This window comes from Anolis carolinensis, chromosome 2 (assembly GCF_035594765.1).
Source record: "Anolis carolinensis isolate JA03-04 chromosome 2, rAnoCar3.1.pri, whole genome shotgun sequence".
Taxonomy (NCBI): Eukaryota; Metazoa; Chordata; class Lepidosauria; order Squamata; family Dactyloidae; genus Anolis; species Anolis carolinensis.
The window spans coordinates 80,887,038-80,899,680 of NC_085842.1; the positions used below are offsets into that span (position 1 = coordinate 80,887,038).

The 12,643-nt window shown below is 40.6% G+C and overlaps 1 protein-coding gene across 1 annotated transcript in view; it reads right to left on the minus strand.

Moving 5' to 3' along the window:
• grm2 (glutamate metabotropic receptor 2) overlaps positions 1-12,643 on the minus strand; it is a 172,936-nt gene that overhangs the window by 84,106 nt on the left and 76,187 nt on the right. The window contains exon 2 of the mRNA XM_008105088.3: positions 10,433-11,183. Within this exon, the coding sequence (XP_008103295.2) occupies positions 10,433-10,909 (477 nt within the window). The 5' untranslated portion in view covers positions 10,910-11,183. The remainder of the gene's footprint in view (positions 1-10,432; positions 11,184-12,643) is intronic.

Consider the following 12,643-nt stretch of genomic DNA (forward strand, 5'->3'; position numbering starts at 1 on the left):
AAGGGGTTGACTTGGCTCTAGAGCAGGAGAACTGAAGAGGGGAGGGGAGGGGAAGCAGTTTCTGGGGCATTTTTACTTGGAATAAGTACAGGTTGAGCATCACTTATTTGGAATCCCAAAATTGTTCACACGGTGGACGAAAATTATTACTGTATATGCATGTATGTGACTAAGTTTCTGTGGGATCACTACTTGTGTAAGTGTGTGTTAAGAGAAAAACACCTGGTCAATTACAACTCATGGTTGAGTAATTGGAACAATCAGGGCTAACAGGCTTGAGCCACTCCCAGAATGGGGTATATCTGGGAATGTTTGTAATGTCTTTTGGGGGACTTACTGAATGCTTGCTGAGAGCCTACTATGAAGATGCATGAATTTAATGCCAGAGACTTTATGTGAGTTTTGTTGCTGGAAGTTTTATTATGATTTTTGACTCTGCTACTTAAGAGTAAATTTTGATTTTCTCTTCCATTTTCGTGGCTTGTTTTTTCTTTTGCTCATTGTGGATACAACAAAGGACTGGATAAGTCTGGACAGGACTGCACGCAGTTTGTTTTTCTACAAACCCGTAACAGGTTATGGGCCCAGTCTCAGGTCCAGTTTCAGACCAGTTCCAGAAGTAATCCACAAAAGACTGTAGCAAGAAGAAATTGTTTAGTTTTGCATTTTGTATTTACTTGCAAACAAGAAAGATGGATCCTGGGGTGAATCTTGCAGCTTTCCCAATGGCCAGGCTTAATGGCAATAACTATTCCATTTGGAAAGTAAGAATGGAAAGTTATTTAAGGAGGGAATCCTTATGGGAATGTACAGAGAACCCAGTCCAACAACCAGCTACAGCAGAGCAACAAAGGGCACAGGAAAGGGCCAAAGCAACGCTTATCCTGGGTGTTGACGATGACCAGCTCGTCCATATATGCAGCCTGCCTACTGCCAACGCGATTTGGGTAAGACTGAGAGAGGTGCATGCTTCAGACTCAGCAGCAACAGTGGCTGTACTAGCGAGACGACTATATAGAAAGAGACTGAAGAGAAATGAAAGTCTCAAGGACCATTTGCAGACATTGCAGAGTTTGTTTTTGCAGCTAGAGGAGAGAGACTTTAAACTTACAGAGGCAAACAAATGTTTTATTGTGTTGTCCTCAATGGATGATAATTTTGACGGAATAGTGAATTCCCTAGAGTCGCTCCCACAATCACAATTAAACCTGCAATACATTTGTGCGAGACTTTTGGCAGATTGGGAGAGAAGGAGAGATCGTGGCCTGGAGTCTGCAAACACAGCAGGACGTTCCCAGGAGAAGCAGTCTTCTGGAGTTGCACACGAGGAAGAGACAGGGAGAGTCTGTGTGGTGAAAAGATGTTTCAACTGTGGGTCTCCAAACCACTTAAAGAGAAGCTGTCCAAAGCAACAAGGGAAGCAAGGGAAGAAGGTGAACCAAAGGAGGGGTTCATCGCATGTAAGAATTGTAAAGTCCCAAAGAAGTCCAGCAGATGAGGACATATTTTATGTGGACTCTGGGTGTTCCCAGCACATAGTGAACAACAAAAATTTAATTCAGAATCCTGTAGATCCTGAATGCTCAAATGTTACCCTTGCAGATGGAAAGCTTTATCCAGTTCAAGGCCAAGGGGAAGTTTTTGTTAAACATTTGGGGAGAACATTAAGAAATGTATTTTTAGTTCCAGAAATTGACTATAATCTTTTATCTGTTGGGAAACTAGATAAAGAAGGGTATGCAGTGAACTTTTTTGGAGGCAAGGTCAGGATTATGAAAGGGAATAAGTTATGTGGAATTGGGGTGTTACAGGGAGATTTGTATGTCTTAACCCCAAGAGGTAATACAAATGAGGTAAATGTAATTAGTAAGAATGCTCCATTACATCAAGGTTGCATTCATGATTTACATAGAGCACTAGGTCACCCAAGTTTCAAAGTATTATATAAAATGCAAGATTTCAGTGAAGGCATTAATTTGAAAGATTGCAAGAAGTTTCTGGATTGCAATGTATGTAAGAAAACAAAAGCACAGTCAGCTCCAATTAGTAAGAAAAGCTTAAGAAACTCAGAAGAAGCTTTTCAATTAGTGCATGCTGATTTAATTGGTCCTTTTCAGCCAAGTAAAGGTGGAGCAATTTATGTTTTGTGTATTTTAGATGATTATTCAAATTTTGCATGGCGTTTTCTGTTAAAACAAAAGAGTGAGGTTTTTGAAATTTTTAAAAATTGGGTGGCATATGTTAAGAGGCAGTTTGGAGCTGGAGTAAAAGCTCTACAAACAGATAGAGGAGGAGAATTTACCTCACACAATTTGGAACATTTTCTAAAGCAGGAGGGGATAAAGCACCGACTTACATGTGCTTATCAGAGTGCAGAAAATGGAAAAATAGAAAGGTTTGTGAGGAAAATACAAACAGTGAAAGATTCATTATTAGAAGATTCAGGGTTACCACAAAATCTTTGGGGAGAAGAAATGTTAACTGCATGTTATCTTATAAACAGACTCTGGTGTGAGCCTATTCAGAACACACCTTATTTTTTGTTATATGGTAAGAAACCTCCATTAGGGCATTTACGAACTTTTGGAATGCAGGCATGGGTTTTTGTACCCAAAGCAATGAGAAAGAAAGGACAAGACAAAGCTAGGAGGTTAACCATGGTTGGATATGCTCAAGGAGCCAAAGCTTGGCGGTTTTTAGACAAAGACGGTACAATTGTAATATCTAGATCTGCAAATTTTGCTCATAGCCAAAACTGGGATAAAATACATGCTAATCATGAAGTTTTCCTTCCTATTTCAAATGAGAAAACTCGTGAGCAAGGTAAACAATCAGAGCAGGGTAGTATTGCAAAGCCAACATCTGCTAGTCACCAACTCTCAAGTAGTCAAGTTACTCAGTCTGAGCTAGTCAGAACTAGGCATCCCAAGATAGAAGTAAGTGAACCTGAAGAAGTAGATATAAGACCAGAAGTAAATGAGCAAGAAGATGCCATGCCAAGTACTAGCCAGGGCATAGGTCTCAGAAGGAGTGAAAGAACCAGGAAGAAACCTGATAGATTTAAAATTCAAAATGTAAGAGTATGTTTGGTCAACCATGAACCTCAGACTTTTGAGGAAATAGAGAGTTTGCCACAAGGGGAGAAAGAAAAATGGTTAGAGGCTATAAATGAAGAATTAAAAAGTATGGAAAGGTTAAATGTATATGAACCTACAACTTTACCAGAAGGAAGTAATCCTATTGATACAAGATGGGTTTTCAAGCAGAAAATTGATTCTGATGGTAAGGTACGCTACAAAGCGCGTCTTGTAGCTAGAGGGTTTACACAGATCAGGGACATAGATTATACAGAGGTGTACTCACCCACTGTGAGCCCCAGTTCTGTAAGATTAATTTTAAGTCTTGCAGCATGTCTAAATTTAAAAACATATCATTTTGATATAAGCACAGCATATCTGAATGCTAATTTAAAGGAAAACTTATATATAATACCTCCACCAGGTTCTAAGTGCAGAAATACCAACACAGTTTTCAAATTAAACCGGGTACTTTATGGTCTTAAACAGGCGGGGCTTGCCTGGAATGATTGTTTGAATGATGCTTTGACCAAAATGGGTTTTCAGAGAAGCCGAGCAGACCCATATGTGTATATAAGAAATATACAGCACGACTATCAAATACTTTTTGTACATGTAGATGACTTATGTTTTGCAGCTGAGAGTCAATCAGAAATTGATCAGTTTGCAGAAGAACTAGGCAAACATTTCAAACTGAGAAACCTTGGTCCAATACAGTATTTCCTTGGAGTACAAATTACGAGAACTGAACAAGGTTTTATGTTGAGTCAAAAAGGAAAAATATTGCAAATTTTGGAAAAGCTAAACATGAAAGATTGTAAAGGGGTTCAGTCACCCATGATTTTAGGTTTTACAAATGAAGTAGAAAATTCTGAACCATTTGAAGAAAAGATTTTGTATAAAAGCATTATTGGGCAGTTATTATACATAAGCAATTACACAAGAGCAGACATAGCATTTGCTGTAAATTTCTTAAGTAGATATGCAAGCAATCCATCCATTTCAGCATGGAATGGACTTAAGAGAGTGGCAAGATATTTAAAACAAACTCAAGATTTTTGTTTAGTTTTAAGTCCGGATGACTCACTGTCTTTAGAAGTATATGCAGACAGTGATTTTGGAAACAGTGCAGATAGGAAATCAACAACTGGAGTTTTAGTTAAATTTTCTAATACAGTCATAGATTGGAAATCCAAAAAGCAGGGGTTTGTTGCTTTAAGTTCCAGTGAAGCTGAATTTGGTGCTCTCAGCTTAGCTTATACAGAAATCTGTGTGATAAAACAATTATTGAAAGATTTACAAATACCTGTTGAAGATCCTACAAAAATATATGAAGATAACCAAACATGCATTTTGATGGCAACACAAGCCAGAGTAAAACAAAGAAGCAAGCATGTCGATATAAAATACAGTTGTGTAAGAGATGCAGTAAAGAATGGTGAGATTGATTTAATGTATTGTAACACATCTCTAAATCTGGCTGATATATTGACAAAGCCACTAAGTGTTCAGAAACATGAACAGGTCTTAAATGATTTAGGAATTTTTGAATGTACTATGTAAAATGTATTATGTTTTTCCTCCTAACACAAGGAGGGGTATTACTGTATATGCATGTATGTGACTAAGTTTCTGTGGGATCACTACTTGTGTAAGTGTGTGTTAAGAGAAAAACACCTGGTCAATTACAACTCATGGTTGAGTAATTGGAACAATCAGGGCTAACAGGCTTGAGCCACTCCCAGAATGGGGTATATCTGGGAATGTTTGTAATGTCTTTTGGGGGACTTACTGGGGGACTTACTGAATGCTTGCTGAGAGCCTACTATGAAGATGCATGAATTTAATGCCAGAGACTTTATGTGAGTTTTGTTGCTGGAAGTTTTATTATGATTTTTGACTCTGCTACTTAAGAGTAAATTTTGATTTTCTCTTCCATTTTCGTGGCTTGTTTTTTCTTTTGCTCATTGTGGATACAACAAAGGACTGGATAAGTCTGGACAGGACTGCACGCAGTTTGTTTTTCTACAAACCCGTAACAAAAATTACACTCTTTGTTTGTACACTTCTGAGTAGTAAGGCATGAGAACAACCAGGTAAACCTTTCTATATGGAAATAGGGCAAGAGGGACTGGGGAGGACATGGCAGGAATGAAGGCCACTCTCCAGATGGTGTCCATAAACCGGTGCTCCATCATGACAGAGCTCAACCTTCTGACATGGCCTCATAAAACAACTGCAACCACAGTCCTGCTGTTCTGCCATCTGGGTTGCCTGCTGTGGAGTCAGGGAGAAGTGCCATGTTGTGCAAGACCACCCAGTACAAAGACACAGGAGGCCTTGCTTTGGAATCATGTGTTATCTCCTTAAAATATAATACAAACACACAGAGCGAATGTTGTTTGTTCTAGTCACCAACGGCTTGCTCTACCTTGTGTTTGAAGAAGGCAGGAGGAGGAGTTGGCCTTGGCATGCCTGCAAGAAAACTCCTGAAATTAAGTGACAGATGGTGATGGTCTCAGGTGCCTTCAAGAGGTATCCTGTAGCCTTCCTGCTCACGGGAATTGGGGTAGGATCTGATACTGAGGCAAAACAGAATGAAGCTGTTGGAGCTCAACTGCAGGGAGATGCAGGAGGCTGAATGGGGATTGGACAGAGGGATTCAACGCTGGCATTGTTGCAGCAACACCTCTTCCCTCCCTGACAGAACAACTCTGCTGATTAAATAAGTTCACCCTGAAAAGCACCCTGGTATTGATTCCTTCTTTTCCTCATGTTCTGCATTGGAGAAGTGGGCCAGAGATCTAACAGCAAAGCCCTGGCAACAGGCTCTTCCTCTCTTTGCAAATGAGACAGTTAGCAACAGTCGGTTCTCGCATTCTCTCCCTCCCTCCCTATCTGCAATGGGCTCCCCCTATACACGATAATGGTATATTAAATTGCATTAATTATAGCATTAATATATCCTTAGGGCTTCTTAGGAGCAGCAGCTAATTACTCTGTCATAGGAATGCTCTGGGAGATGGTCCCTTGTGCAAGGCAAGCCTGGAATCAGATCAGACTTTTGTTGAGAGGGATGAACCCAAAGGAAGAGGTGATGGCAAGAGCAGGTTTTTAAAAGATTGTTTCTGTTCTGGGCACAAGTATAGGAAGCAGTCTATGATTATCATTTTCATTGAGTCTCAGGAAACATCAACCAAACAAAGTGAGGACATTTGGAAACACCCACAAATCCTGGGCACACAAAAACATTTAGAGTTGAATGTCTCTGTTCCAAATATATCCACAGCCCTAATGACCATCTGCTATATTGCTCCAAATACATCCTCCCTGTTCTGTCTTAACACTTCCAAAGTGTCTGTGTATCTGTCAGGCAAAAATCAAGGTGTTCAACTTATTTGACTCCACCGCCTCACCCTAAGAGTCTTACAGCACTTCATTTTGGCAGGGTCCTTTTCTCTTTGATAGAGGAAAAAGGCATTGAAATCTCTAGGGTCCAAATCACAAGTTGGGAATGCAAAGGCTTAGAGGTGAGAAGCATGTTTGATCTGACAATTGAGACGTACACTTCCTGACACCAAGAAATGACCCATTTTGGAGCAGCAGAATTTAAAAGGAAGAGATGCATTTGTTTTATGGAGCTATGATGCAAGGACGAAGAAAATGTCCATTGTAAGAAACAGGCCCTGAAATCATGTATAGCATTAGTATAGCATCATTATATAAACAAGAGAGGCTTGTTCCATGTTTAGCAATACAACAAGCATGTTAGGAGAATGTTATACCACTCTCTCAAACTTTCTGTTAAATCTACTGCATATTTACAACATATCCCTAGGCTGTAAACAAACCATTACTGAAAAAGTTATCACTGGATACTGCCATATTTGATAACTATCAGCCAGACTGTGTACTGGAGTATGTGGTGGCTGCCAGCTCCAGGGGTTTCTGCATGAGATCAGTTATTCAGATCTATGTTAATCTGGTTTCAATCATGGTTATGGGACAGGGACATTTTTAGTAAACTTGGAAGATGCCCTACAACAGGAATGGGACAGGAGAATTGTGTGCTTTTAAAATTCTGTTTGATCTTCCAGAAACTTTTGATACCATCAGCTATGGTATTCTTCAGGACCAGTTTACTGGGATGGAACTTGGAAGCACTGTTTCATTTCTCCTGCCTGGAAAAGCAAGTACAAATGGTGATACTGGGGAATTCCTATTGAATCCCTTGGATCTTGGCCTGTGGAGATCCTCAGGCTAGGTATTGTTCCCCATAGTTTTTAACATAAGCATAAAACCAGGGGAAGAGATTATGAGGTGTTTTGGAATCATGTCATCAGCATGCAGATGACATCCAACTTTGTTACCCATTGCCATTTCCATCCAAGGTTTGGTCCTAAACAAGTTCATGTCATCAAATAATGGACTGGATGAAGGCAAACAAACCGAAACCCAATCCAAACAAGACAGGGGTGCTCCTGGTCATCAAAAGGCAGATCAGTAATCCCATTTGGATTATTGTAACTCTATCTGTGGCCTGCTTTGAAGAGTGGTCCAAAGAGTTGCTGCCAGATTTTTAACTGGGGCTGGCTACAGCGAGCACACAATTCCCTTATTGCAATAGCTCCACTGGCTACCAGTGCATTTCTGCACACAAGTCAAAATGCTGGTTATGACCTATAAAGCCCTGTATGGTTCATGTCCAGGTTATTTGGAGAACTATGCTCTCTCATACAGACATCCCTGTGTTTTGAGATCTGTTGAGACCCTCTTTTCTATCCTGCCATCCTCACAGGTACATTGGGTGGGAACACGAGAGAAGGCCCTCTTGTGGTCACTCCCTTTCTAGAGACACCAGGCTGACAGCATCATCACTATTTTTTATTTTGTTAGGCCCTTTCATCTTTTATTTATTAGGCGAAACAGTTCTCGTATAAGGGGCTGGACTTTGATTTTTTTTTTTGTAATTTGCTTTGACAGTTTCAAATCTTACAGTGGCTTAACTGGTTCTTAACCTTTGTATGTTTTAAACTACGCTAATAATAATAATAATAAAACTTTATTTATACCCCGCCACCATCTCCCCAATGGGGACTCGGGGCGGCTTACATGGGGCCACACCCAAAACAATACAATGTAAACAGCATATAAAAGAACAGCACAACACAATACAATAAACAATACAGTAAATAATATCCATTACAAAATAAAACAAGGAGACAATAAAAACAAGGGCAGACCACATGAACATTAAGTTAAAACTCGGGGTGAGAAAGACATAAAAATAAAAACCACAGCGAACAGGGTCATAAGGGAGTGGGGTATTCTGGAGGATAGATATTAGGGGGAGCAACGGAAAAGAAATATAAAATGGTTACTTACGTTGTAAGTTTTGTGACCATCCACCCCCAATCCCAAACTGGGGGGAAATTTGAATATGTTACTACTACTACTAAAACAGCAGCAACAACAACACTAATGCATATTCACTCCGATGTAAGTTCTACAGGGTTCTATGGGACTTGCATGTATGTGCATTGAAGTTGTCCACTGACTTGACCCCATGAATTTCACAGGGTTCTTTTAGGCAAGAAACAGTCAGAAGTGGTTTTGACTGTTCTTTTCTCTGAAATATAGGTCCAATCTACTCTGCCATATAATGCAGTTTTAAACTGCATTATATGGTCAGTGTAGAGTCATATAATGCAGTTCAGTACAGGTAAACTGCATTATTGAGTTACACTGACCATATAATGAAATCTCAAACTACATTATACAGCAGTGTAGATTGAGTCCTAGTCTACAGCACCTGACATTTGTTGGCAGTCTCCCATCCAGATGCTAAGCAGAACTGACCTTAACTTCCAAGATCAGGTAAGATCTGGTGCCTTCAGGGTATATAGGACTATCTCTATGGGACCAACTCCCAAATAAAAATGCATAGCACTGCCTCCTTAATGTTTAACAACTGAATGTGCTATTGAGCCATGGTAACCCACCCCAAAAAGAGATTTATAGTTAACCATGGGCTCAGAAATAAATATATGATTTTTCCTTCTTCTTTTTTTTAATAAAAAAAGCCCTTTCAGTACTTTTGCAAGTTCAAAGCATGAAAAGATTGAGATCAAACGAACAGCAGCTACAAAATCCTAAAGTCTATTGTATCCTTTAATAAATTGTATCTACTTTATAATTTTGTGTAACTTGCATCTTTCAACTATGTACTGCATCTATTTCTTATATATGAAATATATATAAACTGCCTCATAGAAATGTATCAAAATGTAACTTAGAAACAGCCACCTCTTTGTGACATGGTTCAGATAATCTCCTGGGAATGGAAAAGGTTAGGCACATCCCTCTGGCTATTTCCCAAGTCAGATAATAACCAGATTCATTGTGTGTATGCAAAGACAGGTGACTTCCTTTGCCAGTCAGGTAAACCCCAAATGTTAAACCAAATGTTGGTATAACATAAAGTTGAGAGTCTGCCACTCCTTCACAGAAGCAGAAGCTTATACTTTGTGCTTTTTAAAACTCTTTAATTGACAGCCAAGCCCTTGATTACCCAATATCAGCACCTTTGTTCCTTGAGTCTTGCACCTTTGTTTCTTAAGATCCATGTCTTTGTTTGGCATGGAACTGGACATTTGAGCTAATCAAAAGCTCATCAACATATCTTTGCCATTTGTTTACCCTGGACTGTGCCCTCCCAGGGGCACTTCTTCAGTTGATTGGTCCTTCACTCTGACCAATTCCCGGCTGCCATTCTCCTTCCCAGCCAATCCCAGCATGTATTCTAGCCCATCCTTTTTACAACCAATCAGAGGAGGGAGCGGGAAATTTAAATAGATGTCAGAACTGTATAGGATGTCTTATATTTCTCTGTTTCAGTCTGGCAGAGAAATAATGTAATAACTGAGGAAGATTTAGGACCCTTCAACATTGCCATATACTATCCAGATTATCTGTTTTGAACTGGATTATATGGCAGTGTAGACCCATATAATCCAGTTCAAAGCAGATAATGTAGATAATCTGCTTAATAATCTGGATTATATGGCAGTGTAGATCTGCAAACAGACCACAGCTAATGCAGTAATTTAATGAAGGAAATAGAAACATTTCTTCTCTTCTGATTTCAAAGTTGTGTTACTCTATTGCTTTTGTATTGGCATCAAAGCCATCTCTCTTTCAGGTCTTTTATCTAATAGAGAACCCCTCCACCCCACTCCTGTTTCCCATTCAATGCTATTTTGTTATCACTGTCCTATTGCAAGCCTAAAACATACTGTGGCCCTCAGCATCACACTCTGCACCTCCACAGCTCTCTCCCCTTCTTTCCATGGTACCTGGATTGAGACGTCACTGTAGGAGCCTCCAATAACCCCAGTGATAGCTTGAGGGACATCATCGTGGATGGCGTAGGACCCGTCAGGGCAGATGTGCTCAGAGCCATCGACCCTGGTGAGAGAGGCACGGACGAAATCCAGTGACTGCTCTAAGGCATAGGTATCCTTGGAACAGGTGTCTAAGATGTGCGCCCCTAGCTTGATGCCTGGAAGAATATGCTGGTTTTTGTTGATTTCATCTAGGGCAAACAACATGGCCTCAAGACGTTGGATGCCACGGTGTTCATTGATTTTGCCACACTCTTCTGTAGGGTTGCCTTTTTCATGAACTGGAAACAGGCCTCCAATGACCAGGTCTCCTTCCAAGCTGATCTCCTTCTTGGTTGTCACACTATAGCTAGAGCTAGGATTGTGACTGGCGGCATGGCAGACAATGGGACAGACCAGCAGAATCCATAGAGTGGGAGAAAAGGCCATTGTGCTGCTCCAAAGAGGCAGGAAAAGCCCCCCTAAAACACCAGGGGCCCCTAGTCAGGGCAAAGGTCTTGAGTGCTGTGTCATTTGCAGTGGGCAACTGAAGCAGGGACAAGTGTCCAAGCTGTCACCAAGAGGACAGATGACTGAGAGGACCAAGCACCGAGTTCAAGGGCTCACTTGAGGGAGCTTTAGCTTCAGACAAATTGTAGGAGAAGCAATCACTGTGAGAAGATGTACTTTTGCAAGCCACTGTGGTGGAGGAAGTGCACAACACCTTGGAGGGAAGACAGAGAAAAAGAGAAAGAAAGAGACAATTAGTTACAATACAAAAAAAACCCTAAAGAAAAATACTTTTCTGGTCTGGATTTGTAACTTTCCAATGAGGCCTGATATAAATACAAGCTTCCCTCAATGTTTGCAGTTTTGACTTTTGCAGATTTGATTATTCACAGATTTAATTAAAATATTCTGTCTTGGAATTTCTAGGTCCTCTAGTGTGCCTCCATGGACAACATCCCCCAGTCATGCTGGAGAACCTAGAGATTTTGGCAAAAACAGCTCTCTTCGAATCTCTGTGTCTTCCAATGTGATTCTATGATCAGCTATAACTGATCATAGAACTATAGAGTCACGCGGGAAGACCTAGACATTCGTAGAGAGGTAATCTCTCAGGTTTATTTATTTATTGTGTCAGAAGCAAACCGAAGGTACAAATTGTAATGTATTTGAAAACATTAGTTTTTTAAAAAACAACAACTTGGCATTATACTAAATGCCCTTTGACGAGTAGCTGGCCACTTGGAGTGCCTCTGGTGTTGCTATAAGAAGGTCCTCCATTGTGCATGTAGCAGGGCTCAGGCTGCATTGTAGTAGGTGGTCTGTGGTTTGCTCTTCTTCACACTCTCATGTCGTGGACTCCACTTTGCAGACCCATTTCTTAAGGTTGGCTCTACATCTCGTGGTGCCAGAACACAGTCTGTTCAGTGCCTTCCAAGTCGCCCAGTTTTCTGTGTGCCCAGGAGGGAGCCTCTCATCCAGCATCAGCCACTGATCGAGGTTCCAGGTTTTAGCCTGCCACTTTTGGTCTCTCACTTGCTGAGGCATTCCTACAAGTATCTTGTAGATCTTAGAAAACTATTTCTTGTTTTAAGGCTGGCTGATACCTGAACAGGGGATGGGCTGGAGATGTCAATACCTTAGTCCTTTCATTGCTGGCTGCTATTTCCAGGTGGGTGTCAGGTGGAGCAATGCTGGCTAAACAGTATAATTTCTTCAGTGGCGTGGGGTGTAGACATTCTGTGATGATGCAGCATGTCTCATTAAGAGCCACATCCAGTGTTTTAACATGGTGGGTTGTATTCCACACTGGGCATGCATATTCAACAGCAGAGTAGGAAAGCGCAAGGGCAGATGTCTTCACTGTGTCTGGTTGTGATCTCCAGGTTCACTGAAGTTAGGGCACAGGACTCTCATTAAAATGAAAACATGCAAATAATGACATTGTTGGCTTTTATCTGAGAGAATGTTGCAACCAGAAGTGACCTGCAACATTCTCTCAGATAAAAACCAACAATGTCATTATTTACATGTTTTCACTTTCATGAGGGTCCTGTGCCTTAACCTCAGTGAATGTGGAAGGCTGACAACAGTATATTGACATTTCTGTTTGTAAATCCCTAAACCAGACAATTCAAACTCAAAGTAGTTATTGAAGAAGAAAAGTGCATTTGCTGA